Genomic DNA, 17,370 nt, shown 5'->3' on the forward strand with positions numbered 1-17,370 from the left:
TATTTATTTCTTACCGCAGAGTCTAAATCAATAATTCGATGTCTACCATCTAAGCACGCTAAACAGCCAAAAAAAAAAAAATAAATAAATAAATCTGCCCTATCCTTATGACTACCACACTCACTCTCTATGATGCAGTGTAATGTGGGATTAATCCCGTGAGCAGATGAGACGGTCTTGATGCTCGATGGGTGGATGGCCGGCTGCAGATGGACAGCAATTTATGGAGGCAAGGGCATAGGGTCTGGATAAAACCTGGGAGATCCAGATACTGGTTCGGAGTAATTAGAAGATCTCAATCCCCGTGTCAATCCCCTCACGATAGAAAAGATAGACCTGATCTTCCGTTGCGACGTTCCCCTCGTCCCTGGGAGCAAACGGACCCCCACCCAGTCCAGCAACGCTACTGTCGAACACGCGCAGTGCGCATCGATATGCCTCCCACAGGTTGGCGACCGCTCGTCCATATGTGTCGTGAAAGTGACCAGCGAGTCGGTCGAGGAGGATGTGATTCTCTAGCAGGTAGACGATGAGGGATTGGACAGTCTCGGGACAGTTGACGCCGAGGGTTATCACCGAGACTGCTTCGTAGCATCTCGTGGCCCGTAATTCACTCAACATGCGGAGCTCTGCGGATGGAGAGGTTGGTCCGTCGAAGGGGTCGGCGAACGTACAAGATACATATCTGTGACGGTATAGAGGACTTGATAGGGATCTGTCCCTCACACGGCGACCCCATGCTGTCGCGCCTGGCAAGCCACGACCCGGGCTCTCTCGACTCCCTGTTCCACCGAGGATCTGACTAAGATCTGCTTCGGACATTTAATTCTTATTCTTCATTGTCAATTATCCAGTGGATAGTCGTGTGGATATATAATAAGAGCGAAAACACGGACTAATTCTGTAATCTATTAAATTGCAATATGTCTATCCTTTATTCCTAGTAGATGCCTTGCTGCCTAATGCTAATCCTCAGCCCTAACGAACTCGAACCTCGGCTCGACTCAAGAATCCATCTGCTCAATTTCTGTCACCTCTACGCAGGCGTTCGGAGAATTAGTCTAATCCCCACAAAACAGATGTTGCCAAGGACCCCGTCTACAGACCAGTCCACCGTTGCCCCAGAATCCTGGGGATGGATTGTTCCTGTTGGCTGCCTCCACCGACGATTCTGCCACTATTGCCTCCCCGCAAATGAAGCTGTCCAAGACCGTTCCAAAGAACCCTGCTAGCCATGCTTGGCTGGAGACGGCTTTTCCCATTGTTCCCTAGGCCTTGGGATAGAACAGTACTATAAAGTGGAGGTTCCCCCGCCTCTGGGGGAAATTTTCATTCCTACGCCGGCCATTGAAGATGCAGTGGTCGCTGGTGGTGTCTCTCCTCTTGTGCTGGCCTGCTGCAGCAGCCCCAACGCCTCCGGGGATTGTGCCCCCCGTGGGCTCTCTGGGGACTCTGCAGACCCTGCACTACAATACCCTCTCCCCAAATAACAATGGCACCGCTGCCGTGCTGGTGTATGACCACGTGAGCTTCTCCGACGCACAAAGCCGATGTGCCGCTATCGGAGAGCAGCTGTATCCCCTCGTGGACGCCCCGATGGCCAACCGCACCGAGATGGATCACCAGCTGGACTATCTCGTCTTCTCAGGCAGTCTTCAGGGTTCTGATCTGCTGTGGACATCGTCCCCCTCCTCCGCCCAGTCCTCCGCCTGCCAGGCGTACTCCCCGAGTCGCAGGCAGACGGTATCCTCGCCATGCGACCAGAGACTGGCGGCATTGTGCACTTCGCGCGTGCCGGCCACCACCGACCGGAATCGTGATGCGGTCGAGTCCTCGCGACTGGCTGTGGCCTCGCACGAGTACACCATCACGGGCTATCGGGATGCGCGCTCGTTCCGGTTCCTGGGCATCCCGTTCGCCAACCCCCCGGTGAACGCGCTGCGGTTTGAACCACCACAGCCGTACACGGGTTGGCAATTGATCGACGCCACTCGTATGCCTGCCTCGTGCATCCAGCACAGTTCCAGCTCTGACGCATTGGGCCGGATATCGGAGGACTGTCTGTATCTGAACGTGTACACACCGCTGGTGCCGGGATCGGACCGCACGAATGGGAGCAACACCAAGCCCGTGGCCGTGTATCTATACGGAGGCTCCTTCACGCAGGGCAGCGCCTCCGAGATCGACTATGATGGCGGCAATCTGGCCAGTCGCAACGACGTCGTCGTGGTCACGGTCAACTACCGCGTGGGGATGCTGGGCTGGCTGACGACGGGCGACCTGACGACGGGCAACTATGGTCTGCGCGACCAGCTGCTGGCCCTGCAATGGGTGCAGCGACACATCGTCGCCTTTGGAGGTGATCCGTCTCGCGTGACCGTCTTCGGCCAGTCCGCCGGCGGACAGAGCGTCGTGGCGCTGCTGTCTTCCTCCGCCGCGAAGGGACTCTTCTCAGGCGCCATCGTGCAGTCCGCCCCGTTGGATCTGCCCTGGTTCACCCGCGACGTCTACTCCAAGCTGGTGACGCCGCTGCTCGCCGACGCGGTGGGCTGTGGCGATGCGACCAATCCCTCCGAGGCGCATCGGGTCGCCTGTCTGCGCACACGACCTGTCTCGGCCTTCCTGGACAACTCGACGGAGGTGCAAACCGCGCTGGCAGCTATTGCCAACGCCACAGCTACTTCGTATCTGCAGGTCAGCGAGCTCATGGCCGCCACGGAACCGCTGATGCCCATCGTGGACGCGGACGCCGGCATCATCGATGACCAATTCTACCGTCTGCTGGCGACGGATCGACTGCCCAACCGCGTCCCTACGCTGTTCACCACCGTCACCGACGAAGCGGCCGTATATGTCGGCTCGGCGGTGCCCTCGCTGGGCAGTAGTCAAAAGGCATTGAATACGCTGCTGCATGTTGCTTATCCGGAAGATTTGGCCACTGCTCTTGTAAATGCTTCTGTCTTCCGTACGGATCCATCCGACTCGGATAGTGTGCGCAACGTCGCTGGATTGGCTCTCACAGCCAGTGAATGGACCTGTCCTCTATCCTATCTTCTCAGGGAGGCCTCTTCGCCTTCCAAATCCGATTCCAAACCCATCTTCCCTCGTCTCTACGCTCTAGAGATCACCTCCGGCCACGCGCGCACCAACAAAAGTATCCCAACCGCCTGCCTTCCCAATTCCATCTACAACGCGACCTGTCACTCCGCAGACGTCCTCCCCATCTGGGGCACATTAAACAGCAAAACCAAAGACGTGGATCCATACTACTCCGCGAAGGAGATACTCCACTCGCAACTCCTCGACGATGTATTTGGTTCGTTTTTCCGATCGCGCGATCCAAACCCGGACATGGAATGGTTGAAAGTGAGAGGATCCGCCTACGCGTATTCCCAGAGTATTTTTGGATCTCGTGGATATCGTGTTGAGGAGTGGGAGAGTACGGCGAGGAATATTAGTCTGCTGGGGATGATGCCGTCGGAGATGGAGAGTCCGGGACATTCGGCTCAGTGTCGGTTTTTTGATGGGTATGGGTATACTTTTCAGAGGGCTAAACTGGTATAATCTAGTATAGGACTTGTATCTACGGTATATAGTAAATATCTATACGGAGTACTCTACCACGAGCTAGTGTCATCATCATCGCCATCATCATTCGTTAGGATATCAAACTATCTCACACAAGTAAAACAGGTCAACGCTCATATATAGTCCCATATTCATCTGGAATCCCTCTACCCCATCGTCGTCCAGGAAATCGCCGTTCACTCCCAGGATTAACACTGGTACTGTTTCGGTAGCTCCTCCGCGGATCATTACAAAGATCAACCTGAGAAGGATGATGCATAACAAATTGCGAAGAATACCTCGGATGAACATGTGCATACATCTCACTTTGCGACCGTGCCGGATCAAACATACTATGTTCCCTGAATCCCACGCTAGGATCTTCATAGCCCTTTCCACGGACACGTCGCGCACTATCCGAATCATACAGTCGTCCCGGATCGGGATGATACTCTCGAGGGACGTATTGTCTCGGGGGAGGAGAATCAGGGGATATCTCGCGTCGAGGTTTACGCAAGTAAGCTTCGTGGGAATGGCGACGAGTATGGAATGTTGACGGCTGCGGGGATAGGGTCTCATTGTAGCAGGGTCGATTTATCCGCGGAGAATGATGTTGATCGCGGAGGGACTCCTCTGATGATGCATCTGATGTTTCGTTTCCATTTCCGAATACCGTCCTGGGACTCACAGGACGGGCGAAAGAACGTTCGCGGCCGCGAGTCTTGACGGGTTGTCGCGACCAGGTTGGTGGTGATGGAGCGCGCGGGGCCGTGAATGTGAACTGCGGCGGGAGGTCTTCTCGTCGTGTGGATGTAGATGTAGAATGGACTCGTCCACTGGACGAAGAGGGGACTTCCGCGCTACGACGTCGGTGTCGATTAGTTGGGATGTTTGTCGTCGTCGCGTGCTGACGACGAGTAGGGGAGGATCGAGGATGGTTAGTATTATTATTCGCGCAGCTATCTTCCTTAGGGGTTGGAGATGGAGTTTCCTTCTGACTGAAGTGGCAGTAATAGGTTCCGAAACTAGGCGGAGAGGAACGAAAGATATTCTTCTTCCAGTAATCGAATTCAAACCGTCGACTGACCTCCTCGTGCCATTCTACCATTTCCGCGTCCGATTCGGTCGGGAAGGCTGCCCGGGGGATCTCCTTGGGGAAGAAGCCGCCGTTCGGGGCCTCAATATCCCACAATTCGACTGCATTTTGAAGGTATCTTGAATGCTCGTCCGGATCCAGGAGTAGTTGGATAGTTTGCCATCGCACGAAGCCGTTGGGCTGTAGCGCGGGGACAGAGGGGGGTTTGTAGGGATCGGTGGAGGGTTGGATGCTGTGAAAACAGCCTAGTCGCTGGTAAATAAAGGATAGCGCCGAGGGTTTCGTCTCGAGGAACAGGACGTCGTAATTGCCGCCTACTTTGTTGTAAAATGCGGCGAGTCGCTCGGGGGTCAGATCGGTGGTAGCGAATTCATCGAAGGAGGTCTAGAGAGTAGAGAATCAGCGTCGCATTTCCAAATATCATGCCGGGTGACTGACCATGACCTGGGCAATCCCCAGACAGAGTTGCTCTAACAACGGAGCGGGGCTTTTATCCGGGTTGATTAGCACTCCCCAGAAATTGACGCCCTCATAATGGGCGGACATGGCCTGGGAATCAGGGCAAAGGCATTTAGTTGTTGCATTGAAGGACAAAGACAGAGCCTCGTGTCATACGACAGATAGTTAATAGCATGGTAATAGCATGGCAATAGCATGGCCTGACAGGCACCGTGACAGGCAGTGACAGTCAGTGGCAGGCAGCGTCAGGCACCAGCTCCACTGCGGGGGAGCCCAAAGAATGATGCAGTTTGCTGCCAGGATGAGTTGTCCGCCTCATTATGCACGAACAAGGCGGTAATGGATGCATCACGCTGCTTCTGGTGCTGTACCTTGCCATCTATAAAGCTGATTACATCTTATAATCCAGATATTGTTCTATTACCCGTAATAATATGTACATCATTATTGCTGAGACAAGGCCTCGACCAGTAAAATGTCACAATACTATTCCAGTAAGGCCTGACGACTCGAAATATACTCCTGTCGTTCAGAAGCCCATTCAGGAAACACCGCCGATAAAGGCAGCGGGCAAATGTCCGTGAAGAAAATATCCGGATCAATCGTGCGAATCTTTGCCGCTCGAGGCAGTCGTAGATCCTTGTCAGAAGAAACCCCAGACTCCAACCGATCCATCACTTCTCGACCCTTCTGGTCCGCCTTACTGCGAAGGAGCTGCCAGAAATCCTGATCCGACAGTTTCCAAACAACCTCCTCTTCAATGACCCCCCTTCTCACCATATCCCCAATCAGCTGGCCCGTCTGCCTGTACATGTCGACATGAGCCTCGTTGCACCAGACCTCTCGATCCACCGCTATGTATGCCCTGGCCAGCGACAGCGCCAGCTTAGGATCCGACAGCGTCAGGAGACGGTCGGGCGAGTTCTCGCTCGGGAACGCCGTCAGAGAATCAAACACACCTCTCACCTCGACGAGGGACAACTTTCCAAAGATCAAGGTATCGCGTAGCGCATAGTCCAGCCGATCGGCGCAGAGACGAGGCGACGGCCGTTCAACAAGAGGATACAGCTCTTCATTGAACACGTCCAGGTCGATTCCATGCCTGGTCAGGATCTGCGGCAGCTGCGTGGTGCGAATATACCGCTCTTTGTGGACTTCGTGGAAACTTTCACCGGGTTTGGAGAGCGCCCAGTCCATTACATGGCTGAGTGTCGTGTGGCTGATGTCGTGGAGTAAACCGGCGACTTGTTCCTCGAGACTGCCTCCGACTTTGCGCACGAGTAGAAATGCCCCGACCGAGTGCTCGTATCGGGTCTCGGTCGGACTGAGTCCCAGTAGGCCTGTGATACCGTGCTGGCAGACGCCTCTCAAACGCGTCAGCTCAGGACATTGCAGCAGTTCGATCAGGACGGGCTCCGTGATTCTGTGATCGCCGTAGATTTGGTCTTTGATAATGATTTCATTCTCAGATGGGATTTCGATAGTTTGCAAATACCCGGTCTTCATCGTGTCGGTCCGACAGAATTCCGGAGATTGTGTTTAGGATGTTGAAGATCTGTCGCAGTGTGAATAGTTGTAATTAGTGAAGGGAAATAAATACCTAGGTAGTCAAGTCTTGGCAGAAGATCTGGCCACTCCTTCTGCCTGGAATTCGCCGCTAAGAATGCCCTTGGCGTGTCAAAGACCGCATTGTTTACTCGAGTGCGATGGTATATTCTGGTTGGCTAGCCTTTTTGTTTGTATACCTTCTTTAGTATATAGATTATTGGTCTGTCCAAGAAGTTGGAGCTGAAATTGGCCCTCGTCTCTCTCTGCATTTTTAACTCTACAGCTTTTACACCCCTAAATCTTGCTGTCTTCTCTCGAAGAAAATGAGAAACCGTATCAAAGACACTTGACCGCCGTCACTAAAGGCATGTACTAAGACATGGCCATATCCCATAGAACTAGCGACCATTATTCAAGAGAAGCTACAACGAAATGACTATATGCTGGAGAGTTACAAGGCTAGAGAAGTAAAGAAGTGAAATTAAAAACTTGAGAAGGTACAGAAATCTTCTCTATGACGACTTGCAGATCCTCCGACGAGTCTTGTACACAACAATATTGTTGACTGGTTAAGCTTCAGCATCATCTCCTTACATTGACTATGTTGTCACAACTGTGTCAAGTTAGCATATAGCTTATGGTGGAATTAAGCAGACTCACCGCATCATCATCCTCATTGAAATCAGAGTCAGAATCAGAATCATCAATATCGTCGACGTCCTCAAAACCATCCTCGTCATCGTGAGTAAGATCATCACCGCCGTCAGAATCGCCAGTGCTATCAGTATTTATCTCGGTATCCCCCATATTGAGATCAAGACCGCCCTCTTCCTCATACTCCGCATCGCCATCACTGAAGTCGTTAAAGCTGCCGAGATTCATGATGTTGACATTATTATTATCCTCACCAGCATCAGAATCGAGAGTTTCATTGGTATCATTATCCCAAAAGTCCAACTGAACCATCAAGACACTGCTATCCGGATAATGTCTCTCGAAAAAGGGAACCAGAGGCTCAACGACATATTTCCTGCAACATCTGGAGCACTCCACACACACGCCACTCACCTACCCGTCGTCAGGGCAATACCGAACGTCCGCAGGAAGGGAGCTCATACTGGGGCTTTGATCTCCGGACCTTCATGGACGAATCCCCATTTGTCTTGCATGCTGGTCAACAGTCTGATGTATCTCCCGTCTCGTCTTCTCATGGCCCCATGGTGCTTCTGACGGTAGTTATTGATGAAAGAGAGGAGAACTGCATGTAGGTCTGCTGCCCAGCATTCCCCATCGAGAAAGTACTACTCTCTGTTTAGATGCGTCTTTATCACCCTAGGGTAGGGAGTCTAACTCACTTCTCTTTCTATATATCCGTCTGGAGCTGGCATTGTTGCGGATGCGAAAAGCAATCAGATCACTAAGGATGGAGGAAGCATTCGCGTGGTGATAGAGAGAAAGGTAAATAAGAGGGGAGAGAATAGATAATAGAAAATCTCCAGGGAGACTAAATCCGTGAATATCGAGTCTGAATTGCAGACTCAAAACACCCTCTCAACCAGCTAGTCGGTTTGGGACTGATCAACGGTTCATTCATAGTAGAGTGGCTGGCACAGTATTGTTTACCTGTGTATATATTCAAATCTAAAGATGCTGGACTAATCTGAAGAGGCGTGACTAAATATTCTCCAAATACTGACAAGTCCTATAGGCACGAGGAGGAAGAGAACTAGTGCAACGCCACAGGACACTGGGAGATACCGAAAGAGGAAATATCAAGCATTCACGTTGTCACAACCTGCCTTCTAGTAAAGTTTGTTATTCCCTCCCCTCTCGTCTTTATTGATATCATACCAAGATGACCTTTTTAGCAGAGAAATCAGAATACAAATTAGATACAACCTTAGCATAGACGTTGACAAAAAAAAGAGTATATTAATGTTAAATTTATTATCAGATCCTGCGAAATTCAAGACTGTAAAAGGCCAGAATCCTATAAATTTAATACTTATCAACATGGATTCGGCCAAAAGTTTCTCGGTTGAAGTGGTTAATTTTATTCACCTTCTCTGTCTCTTCCTTGTCTAGAGTAGCCTGCCGACCTGGAGACAACCCCTAGGTGTCACGTTTCCCCCAAATTTAAACAAATTTGTAACTGCGGTGTCTTTCTTAGTCTATATAATGGCCAGTTCTCTCTGTATTCGCGTTCTGGCGATGGACATACATCGGCGTCATCGCAGTTGAGTCGATCTGAGTTACTTACATGCTAAACAATTTGGAATACATTTTTATGTCGATTTTTATGGGCTGATAATGGAGTCTACCCTAGGATAGGTGTATCCGGTGATTGTGGAGTATAGATCCTCATGAATGCTGAATGTTGCGTCCTCCTCGCCAGTGAAGATATCCAGTGACGCATGAAGAGAAAGGCTCACATGGGATGCACTATTAGTGCAGGGCTAGGCATCTCCAGAGCTCTTTCATCAAACCCCGTATCCTATCAGATTGAAATATATTAGGAATACCCATGGTAGTGAAGACGAGACACTCAGAATGCTGCAATCTACTATCTTCCGTACATTGCAGTCGTTTATAAATCCTTGCAGGTGTGGGGAATAGAGCAGATCCTGCTTCAGCTAGGGATAGCGCATCCCCGGAATGATGTCCCTGACAAAGCTAGACATGGATTAAACACTGATGTATGGATATCATACATGTGGTTACAAGACCTGTTGTTCAGCGGTGGGCTGACTATGAACTGGGATGCCTGAATCAAACCTGCAGTTGTCGTCCACACCATAGATAGGTAGTATTATATAGTTCAGTGGTATGAGTGAAGCACGTATAAGCAAGTCTATCAGATGATAGATAAAGATCAGGAAGGAACGAGAGGGAGGATTATGCAGCGATATTTCAAAGGTAACAAATAATTGACTATTGTTAAAATTTGCAAACCAGTAGATACTTCTGAGCAAGCTATATTAAAATCAAGTGCTAGCTTCAGCAGCTGGATTGAATAAGTATACGACCAAGTGACAAAACTCAGTACTCGAGTCACTTTAACAACCCAACGGTTCAGAGAGCACGTGACACTTTCAGAAAATTATCCTCCATTTCATCAAATGCATTCCACTCTATTGGGACTAGACACCTGATGGACAAAGGAACGGAGATAAATGGCCTGATGCTAGGAAGAGCAGAACGCGGGTTATGTACGCTGGGAAATCCAGAAGCCGGTTGGAGAATCCAGAAACCCGAAAATCTTCATAAATATCTCGCTTATGGGTCATCGAACCTATTTTCGTTATTGGTATATCTTGGAATATTGTGGCCTGACAGGCGACCAGAGTTGCTACCCTTTACGCGGGGTGTTGGTTAATGTGGAGACCAATATTGTACAGAATATATATCGAACAAGTTGACGACCATGTTTTTGACTCTTCAGGATATCAGCCAACGGTATAACCAAGCAATAGGACAAGAACAATAGTGGCAAGTGCTAAGATAGTGGCTTTAAACGAGATTGCTTAACCAAGGTAGCAGTGCTCCTGGAATCGAAACCCGCCAAGAGATGATGCCAAGCACTCTGGCTGTTGGAAATTTGGAACGTTTCGACGGTGCCGGAAAATGATTAATCCAGATCAACATGATTCTCTTCTGGGCAAGTTCCACGGGACATCCCATGGGTCCGACTCCGTCCGGAGAAGCCCAGATGGTTGGAGTTGGTGGTTACGTCATGTCCCACCTAAGCGACCATGTTCCTCCCTGCCCTAGCCCTAAGGCAACGCTCGGATGCGACCTACTAGGAATGCCGTTCCTAATATGGAGGTTTAAGGGGGCAAAAAAAAAAAAAAAGAAAAGAAAAGAAAACACGGAAGTTATCCGAATGAGAGTATGCTGCACTCCGAATATTCTCCGAGGTATTAAGATTATTCTATCTATCCAGGTGGTTGTAGTCTCCTTAATTCTATTACTTCTGGCGCCTGACTCGTTTTTAATTGCCAGCGTGACAAGGCTTGGGTGGAAGGTGGATGCATTCAGAGCCAGCCACTCAACTGGATCCAACGCCACTGACGATATTTTTCGGCTCGGTCGGGATCGATTGAATATCCTGACGTTGTTTGGGAGAGGGGAGCGTGCCAATGCCGAGTCTCGGGCCCTGTTGTTATCGGTTGGCCTGTCAGCATGTCATCCCGGAGGAAGGAAACCGGGATAGGAGAACGGTAGTGATGGAATTATTCCACCCTTAGATGGTTGTGATAGTATAGAAACGAAATAGACTTCATAACCTTGCTCGGTAATGTAATATCATCGCCTTGCTTTAGTGGCGAGTTCACTCCGCATTTCCCCTCCTTTTACCCATGTATCATGGGGGAGACGCGTGCTTATGCTTCACCGGTCAACGGATGAGGAAAAGGCGATTAAATCTCCATGCCCTCCAGAGTTACTCCGTAAGAGTTGAGCCCCTTGCCCTGCTTCCGGTCCGGCCGGCCAGGAGACTTTGACTTCCCGAAACTCTGGAGTCTTGGCCGCTCCCAATGCGGACTAATGCGGTGCTAGTCTCGTGACTGTGGCCAATTCCATCATTCCAATGATTCCATTCCATTCCTTCCATGATTCAGATCGTCAGCCAAGTCGGTTTATTGCCTAGGCATGCCGAGCGCTCTTGTCAAGCAATACGACCATCACACACGGCCTCATCCTCTGATCGGATCCGGTCGCGGTTACGGATTGTCTGCCCGACCGTACCGCCGTGATGGATGTAGATGCCAATCTCCTCTGTCATCCCATTCGCTGAGCCACGAGTAAGTTCTATCAATGCCCGCTCAACCAGAACTTAATAGCCAGTGGCGCTGATCCCCTTATTCTCGTCTACCTAGTTAGTCCTCGTGGTGTTGGTCAGCATGACGAACCAGAGGCCACCCGTAGAGGGTCGTGGATCCCGAAACTTTGCCTTTCCCCTGTGGTCAACCCGGTTGTTCCCCAGCATTCCGCATCTTCTGACTGGCTCAGTTTCGTCGGTTTCGGTCGGTCCCTCTCCATAGTCCATTGGAAGTGCCTCCTGCACCCGGCCGACGCGACGAATATGTGGGTAGCAGTGCCTACTGTCCCTCCATGCTTCCCGGCTCAACACTGCCTCTGCACTCGGCTTCTCCACATGGGCTATTGTGGAATATCCATTTTCTTCTCTCTCTCTTTTTTTTTTTTTTTTTTTTCTGTCTCCCTGAATTGCTATTGTTGAGTTTAATTCTGTCCTTTCTTTCTGGGGCACAACTGTAGCATAAAAAGGGTACTTCCCCCGGATCCGTCCTTTTTCGACCTCTATTCTTTTTGAATTTTTGCCTTCCCGATCTACTCGTTTTCACCTCGTCCTGGTTCCTATACCCCAGGTGGTTGGTGAACCTTGCTTCCGTCCTTGCCTCCTATATTATATATTTCCTCTTTTATCTGCATCAACATTCTGTCCTTTGGTGCATAGATAACACCTATCACATTCCCATCCCATACCTGCCGCCATGGGAGTTGAATCCTCTGTCCACCATGGGGAGTCGATCAGTCCAGCTGTCGCTCCTTCAGCTCAACATTCCAGCCAGGAATCCGTGGCAATGGACAAGTCAGCTGATGTTGGCATCGACACTCCCGTTCCCACGGTGACCCTGAGGGCGTTTATCATGGGAACCTTCGTCTCTATGGGTGGCCTCCTGTTTGGTTACGATACCGGTCAGATCTCTGGTTTCCTAGAGATGTCGAATTACCTCGAACGGTATGGCCAGCATGGCCCTGATGGGTACCACTTTAGCCATGTTCGTTCCGGGTTGATTGTCAGTTTGCTCTCTATCGGTACCTTGATCGGTGCCCTCTGCGCTGCCCCGATTGCCGATAGATTTGGCCGTAAATGGTCTATCACCTTTTGGTGTCTCATCCTCATTGTCGGTCTCATTGTTCAGATTTCTTCCCCGTCAGAGAAGTGGGTGCAGATGGCCATGGGTCGTTGGGTCACCGGCCTAGGTGTTGGTGGCTGTTCCTTGCTGGTCCCCATGTATCAGGGAGAGAGCGCTCCCCGCCAGATCCGTGGTGCCATGATTAGTTGCTACCAGCTCTTTGTTACTTTGGGTATCTTCGTATCCTACTGCATCAACCTGGGAACTGAGCACTTGGATGGCACCGCTCAATGGCGCATTACCCTGGGTCTTACCTTCCTGTTTGCCATCATCCTCGGCGGTGGCATGGCGTTCTTCCCCGAGAGCCCTCGATATGAGTACCGTCATGGCCGCATCGACAATGCCCGAGCCACCATGTCCAAGATGTACGGTATCCCTGAGAACCACCGTCTCATCATCCAGGAATTGGAGGAGATCCAGCAGCAGCTCGATGCCGAGTCTCAGGAGCAGGTGTGGCATGAGTTTGTCACCGCTCCTCGGATGTTCTACCGGGTATTGCTGGGAATGGTCCTGCAGTCTTTGCAGCAGCTTACTGGTGCCAACTACTTCTTCTACTACGTATGTTCCTCCATTTTACCTCATCCTATTCTAGACATATATACTGACCATCCTCTCAACAGGGTACCACCATTTTCCAGGGCGCCGGTATCTCCAACAGCTTTATCACGCAGGTCATTCTGGGTGCTGTCAACTTCGGAACTACCTTTGGTGGTCTCTACGTCGTCGAGAACTTTGGTCGTCGCAAGTCTCTCATCACCGGCGCCGGCCTGATGTTCGTTTTCTTCATAATTTTCGCCTCAATCGGCCACTTTGTCCTGGATGTTAAGAACCCCGAGAACACCCCTTCTGCTGGAAAGGGCATGATTGTCGTCGCCTGTCTGTTCATCACCACATTTGCTATGACGTGGGGACCAATGATTTGGACCATCGTGGCGGAGCTTTTCCCGTCGAAGTACCGTGCCAAAGGTATGGCGTTGGCGACTGCCTCCAACTGGCTGTGGAATTTCCTGCTCGGATTCTTCACTCCGTTTATCACGGGCGCAATTGACTTTGCGTACGGATATGTGTTCGCGGGATGCCTGTTTGTCGCCGCTGCAGTGGTCTACTTTTTCGTCATTGAGGGTAAGGGCCGTACGCTGGAGGAGGTCGACTGGATGTACGTCAACAAGGTTGCTCCTTGGAAGAGCAGCAAGTTCGAGATTCCCCCTATTCATAGCCAGGCCTATGCGAACGAAGATGCTCAGTATACCCGGAAGGAATCTCGGTCCTACCATGCTGAGAATGCGTAGAGCCGTTGGCTTGCAATGATTGGGTCTTATTTACGGGTTACGCTATGAATGGAGTTGGTTGTGAATATGTAAAATATTGTATATAGGCATGATATCTCTGAAAATTATTCGCATTCAATATATATTTCTTGACCGATGCAGACTCATGATCTTATCTATTAATCTTCTCCGGTATACATATTAATGCATAGTACCAAAATGGAAGCATTGTGTCGGATGTATCATAAGACTAGTTTAAATCCTCTTGTCTGCTGCAACTGAGGCTCTATTTATACCTTGCTGGGATTCATTGAGCCATTGCACTTTTCCTATAGATTGCTTAGTATTTTACTAGCTAGAAGAGAAAGGGATACTAACTTCAAGAGAACAGTATACAATTCTCTTTAACAGATGCAAACATCACCATACACCACCCCCATCAGCAACCACTCCTCACTCCAACCACCCAACCCATGACAGTACATCCCACCAAACTCCACAACTAAATAGAATAACATTTACAAATCCTATCCAAACCGCGGCTCTTGCTTTGCACCCTCCACAGCCACTAAATACCGCGGTCGATCCTTGACGTAGAACTCGATATCAACCTTTCCCCCGAGATGCGCACCGCCGTTATCCAGGCTCCCCGCCTTGACGCAGGTCATATCGGGCATGACTTCCAACTCGGTGTAGATCCCCGATCCGCAGGTCGGGCAGAAGAAATGTTTATTCACTTTTCCGCTGGCACCGATGGCGTCGTAGGAATTTGGGGTTCCTTTGAGAATTACTAGTCAATGGATGATTTATATACGTGTATACCCCGTAAGGGGTATATGTATGATGGATCGGGTCATACCTTTGGTGACTTTGAAACTTGTTCGAGGAACGACCGCGTTGGAGGTGAATGCGCCACCGGTCCACTGGTCTGGTTAATATATCTCTTACTTTAACTTTGGTAGGGAATACCTTTTGACAGTCAGTGCAGTGGCAAAGCGCGGCGAGATAGTCGTCCACTGCGTTATTAGTATAGATGAATACGGGTGGGAAGATAGCTCACCCTCCGCGGTGTAGGCAATGTTGCCACACAGACAGCTTCCAGAAAGAGGCATCTTGATGATTAAAGGGACAGATGAAGATGTGTAGAAAAGAGCTGGAAGTCCGGATTGTTTAAATCTTTTTTAACTTATATGCTGAGTTGAGCTTCCCCGCCCGTCAGACGCCGAACCACCGAGTGGCCGAACCAATGGCAGCATTTCTTGTATGAATAAATATTACCCAGTAAATTTCAATTCTAGAATCAGATCGATAGAACTATGTAGGAAGGAATATAGATAAGTAAGCGCGTCTGAGACTGGCCTTGGTACTGAGCCGTCATGGAAGTATAACATCGATCAAACCCAGTATGGCTATTGCTAACATTATTCATCAAATATGATAACTAGAAATCAATACAGTACCAAATAGCATAAATAACCGACAAATCTAGTATTCCAATGATAGCCCACCAACCATTTAAATATATCTCCCGTCTAGGATCTAAATCCATACACAGTCCCCCAATTCCCTCCCAACCATAACTCATCAAAGCATATATCTAAACATCGGCGATCGATCGCCCATCTTCGCCATTTCCTGTGGACTATATACCGAGACGTCCATGCGGTCGCGTTTCCGATTAATCATCTTATACGAGAAGCGAAGGACCATGACGGCGATTATGCCTACACCGCAAAAGCCGAGTTCCAGCGCGTGGCCGAGAATGTACTTGGGTCCATCTTGCTGGCGGTAGAAGTTCGAAGACATGGCTAAATAAATAAGTCCATTAGATTGATTAACAGAGAAAGGAAATGGATCGTCTCACCCCCTGCTAAATTCCCCAGTCCGATATGCATGGCCATCCCCGCGGCGCGTTTGTAGTCGCCTGCTAGGTTAACGCTGAGCCAGGTCACATTTCCCGGGAATGCAGGATAGATTCCTGATTTTATTAATGAGATACCATAAAAGTGGAACAGTGGGACAAACCGATGGCAATGAGGAATACGCCGAAATATACCACCCCTGGGATTCCCTTTCCTGAGGCCGCGAGGACGATTACAAATCCCATGGCGATTAGGAACATGAAAAATAAAATAAACGGGGACCGCTGTCGACGTCTGTCGGACACCCAGGCAGCAGCGACAGCAACGATAGCGGCCGTGACGTAGATGGGAACGGTGAGCAGTTGGGCTGTGGACGACGTATATCCCAAATCCTTGATGATGGTTGGGAGAAAGAAGGAGATGCCATACAACGGACAGGTGATGCCCCAGTACACTAGACCTGTTAATCGCCTTTGTATACTTGTGGGTGGGAGGTATCATACTAATCAGAGCCACGTAGATCTGCCAGTCCAGCAAAGCATCGATAACATACCGAAGACGGAATTTGGTCTCCTCTTGTACCAGAGCCCCGGTATCATGTCCCGCGGATGCTTGATAGCGCACTGAGTGGATTACGTACCGTTTTTCTTCTTCGGTAAGAAAGGTGGCAGTCTCCGGGGAGTCATAGATAGCGAATGGAGCGATAACCGCGACGATCACCGTGAGGAGGCCTTCCAGAATGAAGATCCAGCGCCATCCTTCGTAGCCGCCGACGCCGTCCATTTTCTACCAATCTTAGTGGAGAAAAAGTAGAGGAAGACGGGGGACCTACAGCAATTCCATAGGCCAGAATCCCGGAGAAAGCACCCGCGATGCTGGCAGCACTGAAGAACATCGCCTGTCGGTATTGAGCCCGGTAACGAGGGTACCATAGTGTGATGTAATATGCTGTACCGGGATACAAACCTGCTTCTGTGCATGAGGTCAATACCGTGATGGGCAACAGCAAGCTGTAGCAGACCTACCTGTAAGACCCAGAAAAAGGCGAGCGGTAAGCAGTCCGCTATAGTTCTGTACCACACCCATCAATGTCTAATAGTCCAATGTCAAACCCGGCGTTGTGTTCGAAGTTAGAAAAGAAATAAATACCATCACGATTCCCCACGCAACCATGATGAGTGGCAGCCACCGGGATGGTCTCAGCTTCTTCAATAGCAGGTTACTGGGTAGTTCGAAGGCGGCATAGGTAAAAAAGAAAACAGTTACTGGAATCCATAAGTGAGGCACTGCTTCTGTTGATGATGGTTAGATCTGCTTACATGTCATGTTGTATTGCGATCCCGTCATGTGGAGATCATCTAGCATCCCCTCGATTTTCGCATTGCCGATGTTGCCACGATCCAGGAACGCGAGAAGGTACAGTAGAGACAGCATGGGAATCAAGCGAAGATCCATCTTGCGAAAGACCTTCTTTTCCATCTCCGGGGTGAACACTGGTGGGGATGCATCGTGGAGGTCTTTCTCAGTGCTTGAATCGCGAGGACTATCGCCGAGGTGTTCGATGTTGGACAGGGACAGCTTCTCCATTGTGTGGTCGGAGAATTGATGCCAGGAAAGCAAAAGAGTACGAG

The 17,370-nt window shown here is 50.0% G+C and overlaps 7 protein-coding genes across 7 annotated transcripts; 2 read left to right on the plus strand and 5 right to left on the minus strand.

Annotated features, from left to right (window-relative positions):
* Positions 1-285: 285 nt before the first annotated feature.
* On the minus strand, positions 286-822 carry ATNIH1004_007032 (uncharacterized protein; the record flags this gene model as incomplete). Its single annotated transcript, XM_033571659.1, has 1 exon — positions 286-822. One exon carries the CDS (start codon positions 820-822, stop codon positions 286-288), a length of 537 nt encoding a protein of 178 aa, XP_033424974.1.
* A 531-nt stretch (positions 823-1,353) lies between these two features.
* Positions 1,354-3,564, plus strand: ATNIH1004_007033 (putative cholinesterase; the record flags this gene model as incomplete). The annotated part of the gene is made up of 1 exon (XM_033571660.1): positions 1,354-3,564. One exon carries the CDS (start codon positions 1,354-1,356, stop codon positions 3,562-3,564), a length of 2,211 nt encoding a protein of 736 aa, XP_033424975.1.
* A 102-nt stretch (positions 3,565-3,666) lies between these two features.
* ATNIH1004_007034 (uncharacterized protein) lies at positions 3,667-5,209 on the minus strand (the record flags this gene model as incomplete). The annotated part of the gene is made up of 3 exons (XM_033571661.1): positions 3,667-3,829; positions 3,888-5,047; positions 5,102-5,209. The coding sequence occupies 3 exons, from the start codon at positions 5,207-5,209 to the stop codon at positions 3,667-3,669; spliced, it is 1,431 nt and encodes a 476-aa protein (XP_033424976.1).
* Positions 5,210-5,608: 399 nt separating this feature from the next.
* Positions 5,609-6,628, minus strand: ATNIH1004_007035 (uncharacterized protein; the record flags this gene model as incomplete). Its single annotated transcript, XM_033571662.1, has 1 exon — positions 5,609-6,628. The coding sequence occupies one exon, from the start codon at positions 6,626-6,628 to the stop codon at positions 5,609-5,611; it is 1,020 nt and encodes a 339-aa protein (XP_033424977.1).
* Positions 6,629-7,277: 649 nt separating this feature from the next.
* Positions 7,278-7,839, minus strand: FUT8 (Fut8p; the record flags this gene model as incomplete). Its single annotated transcript, XM_033571663.1, has 3 exons — positions 7,278-7,283; positions 7,331-7,738; positions 7,789-7,839. The coding sequence occupies 3 exons, from the start codon at positions 7,837-7,839 to the stop codon at positions 7,278-7,280; spliced, it is 465 nt and encodes a 154-aa protein (XP_033424978.1).
* Positions 7,840-12,183: 4,344 nt separating this feature from the next.
* ATNIH1004_007037 (sugar porter family MFS transporter) lies at positions 12,184-13,898 on the plus strand (the record flags this gene model as incomplete). Its single annotated transcript, XM_033571664.1, has 2 exons — positions 12,184-13,167; positions 13,230-13,898. 2 exons carry the CDS (start codon positions 12,184-12,186, stop codon positions 13,896-13,898), a joined length of 1,653 nt encoding a protein of 550 aa, XP_033424979.1.
* A 506-nt stretch (positions 13,899-14,404) lies between these two features.
* On the minus strand, positions 14,405-17,326 carry ATNIH1004_007038 (uncharacterized protein; the record flags this gene model as incomplete). Its single annotated transcript, XM_033571665.1, has 10 exons — positions 14,405-14,667; positions 14,737-14,800; positions 15,528-15,685; positions 15,742-15,855; positions 15,903-16,193; positions 16,243-16,525; positions 16,572-16,711; positions 16,765-16,831; positions 16,889-17,004; positions 17,059-17,326. The coding sequence occupies 10 exons, from the start codon at positions 17,324-17,326 to the stop codon at positions 14,405-14,407; spliced, it is 1,764 nt and encodes a 587-aa protein (XP_033424980.1).
* Positions 17,327-17,370: the final 44 nt, after the last annotated feature.

This window comes from Aspergillus tanneri, assembly GCF_003426965.1.
Source record: "Aspergillus tanneri strain NIH1004 chromosome Unknown AapTan_7_pilon_pilon_pilon, whole genome shotgun sequence".
Classification (NCBI taxonomy): domain Eukaryota; kingdom Fungi; phylum Ascomycota; class Eurotiomycetes; order Eurotiales; family Aspergillaceae; genus Aspergillus; species Aspergillus tanneri.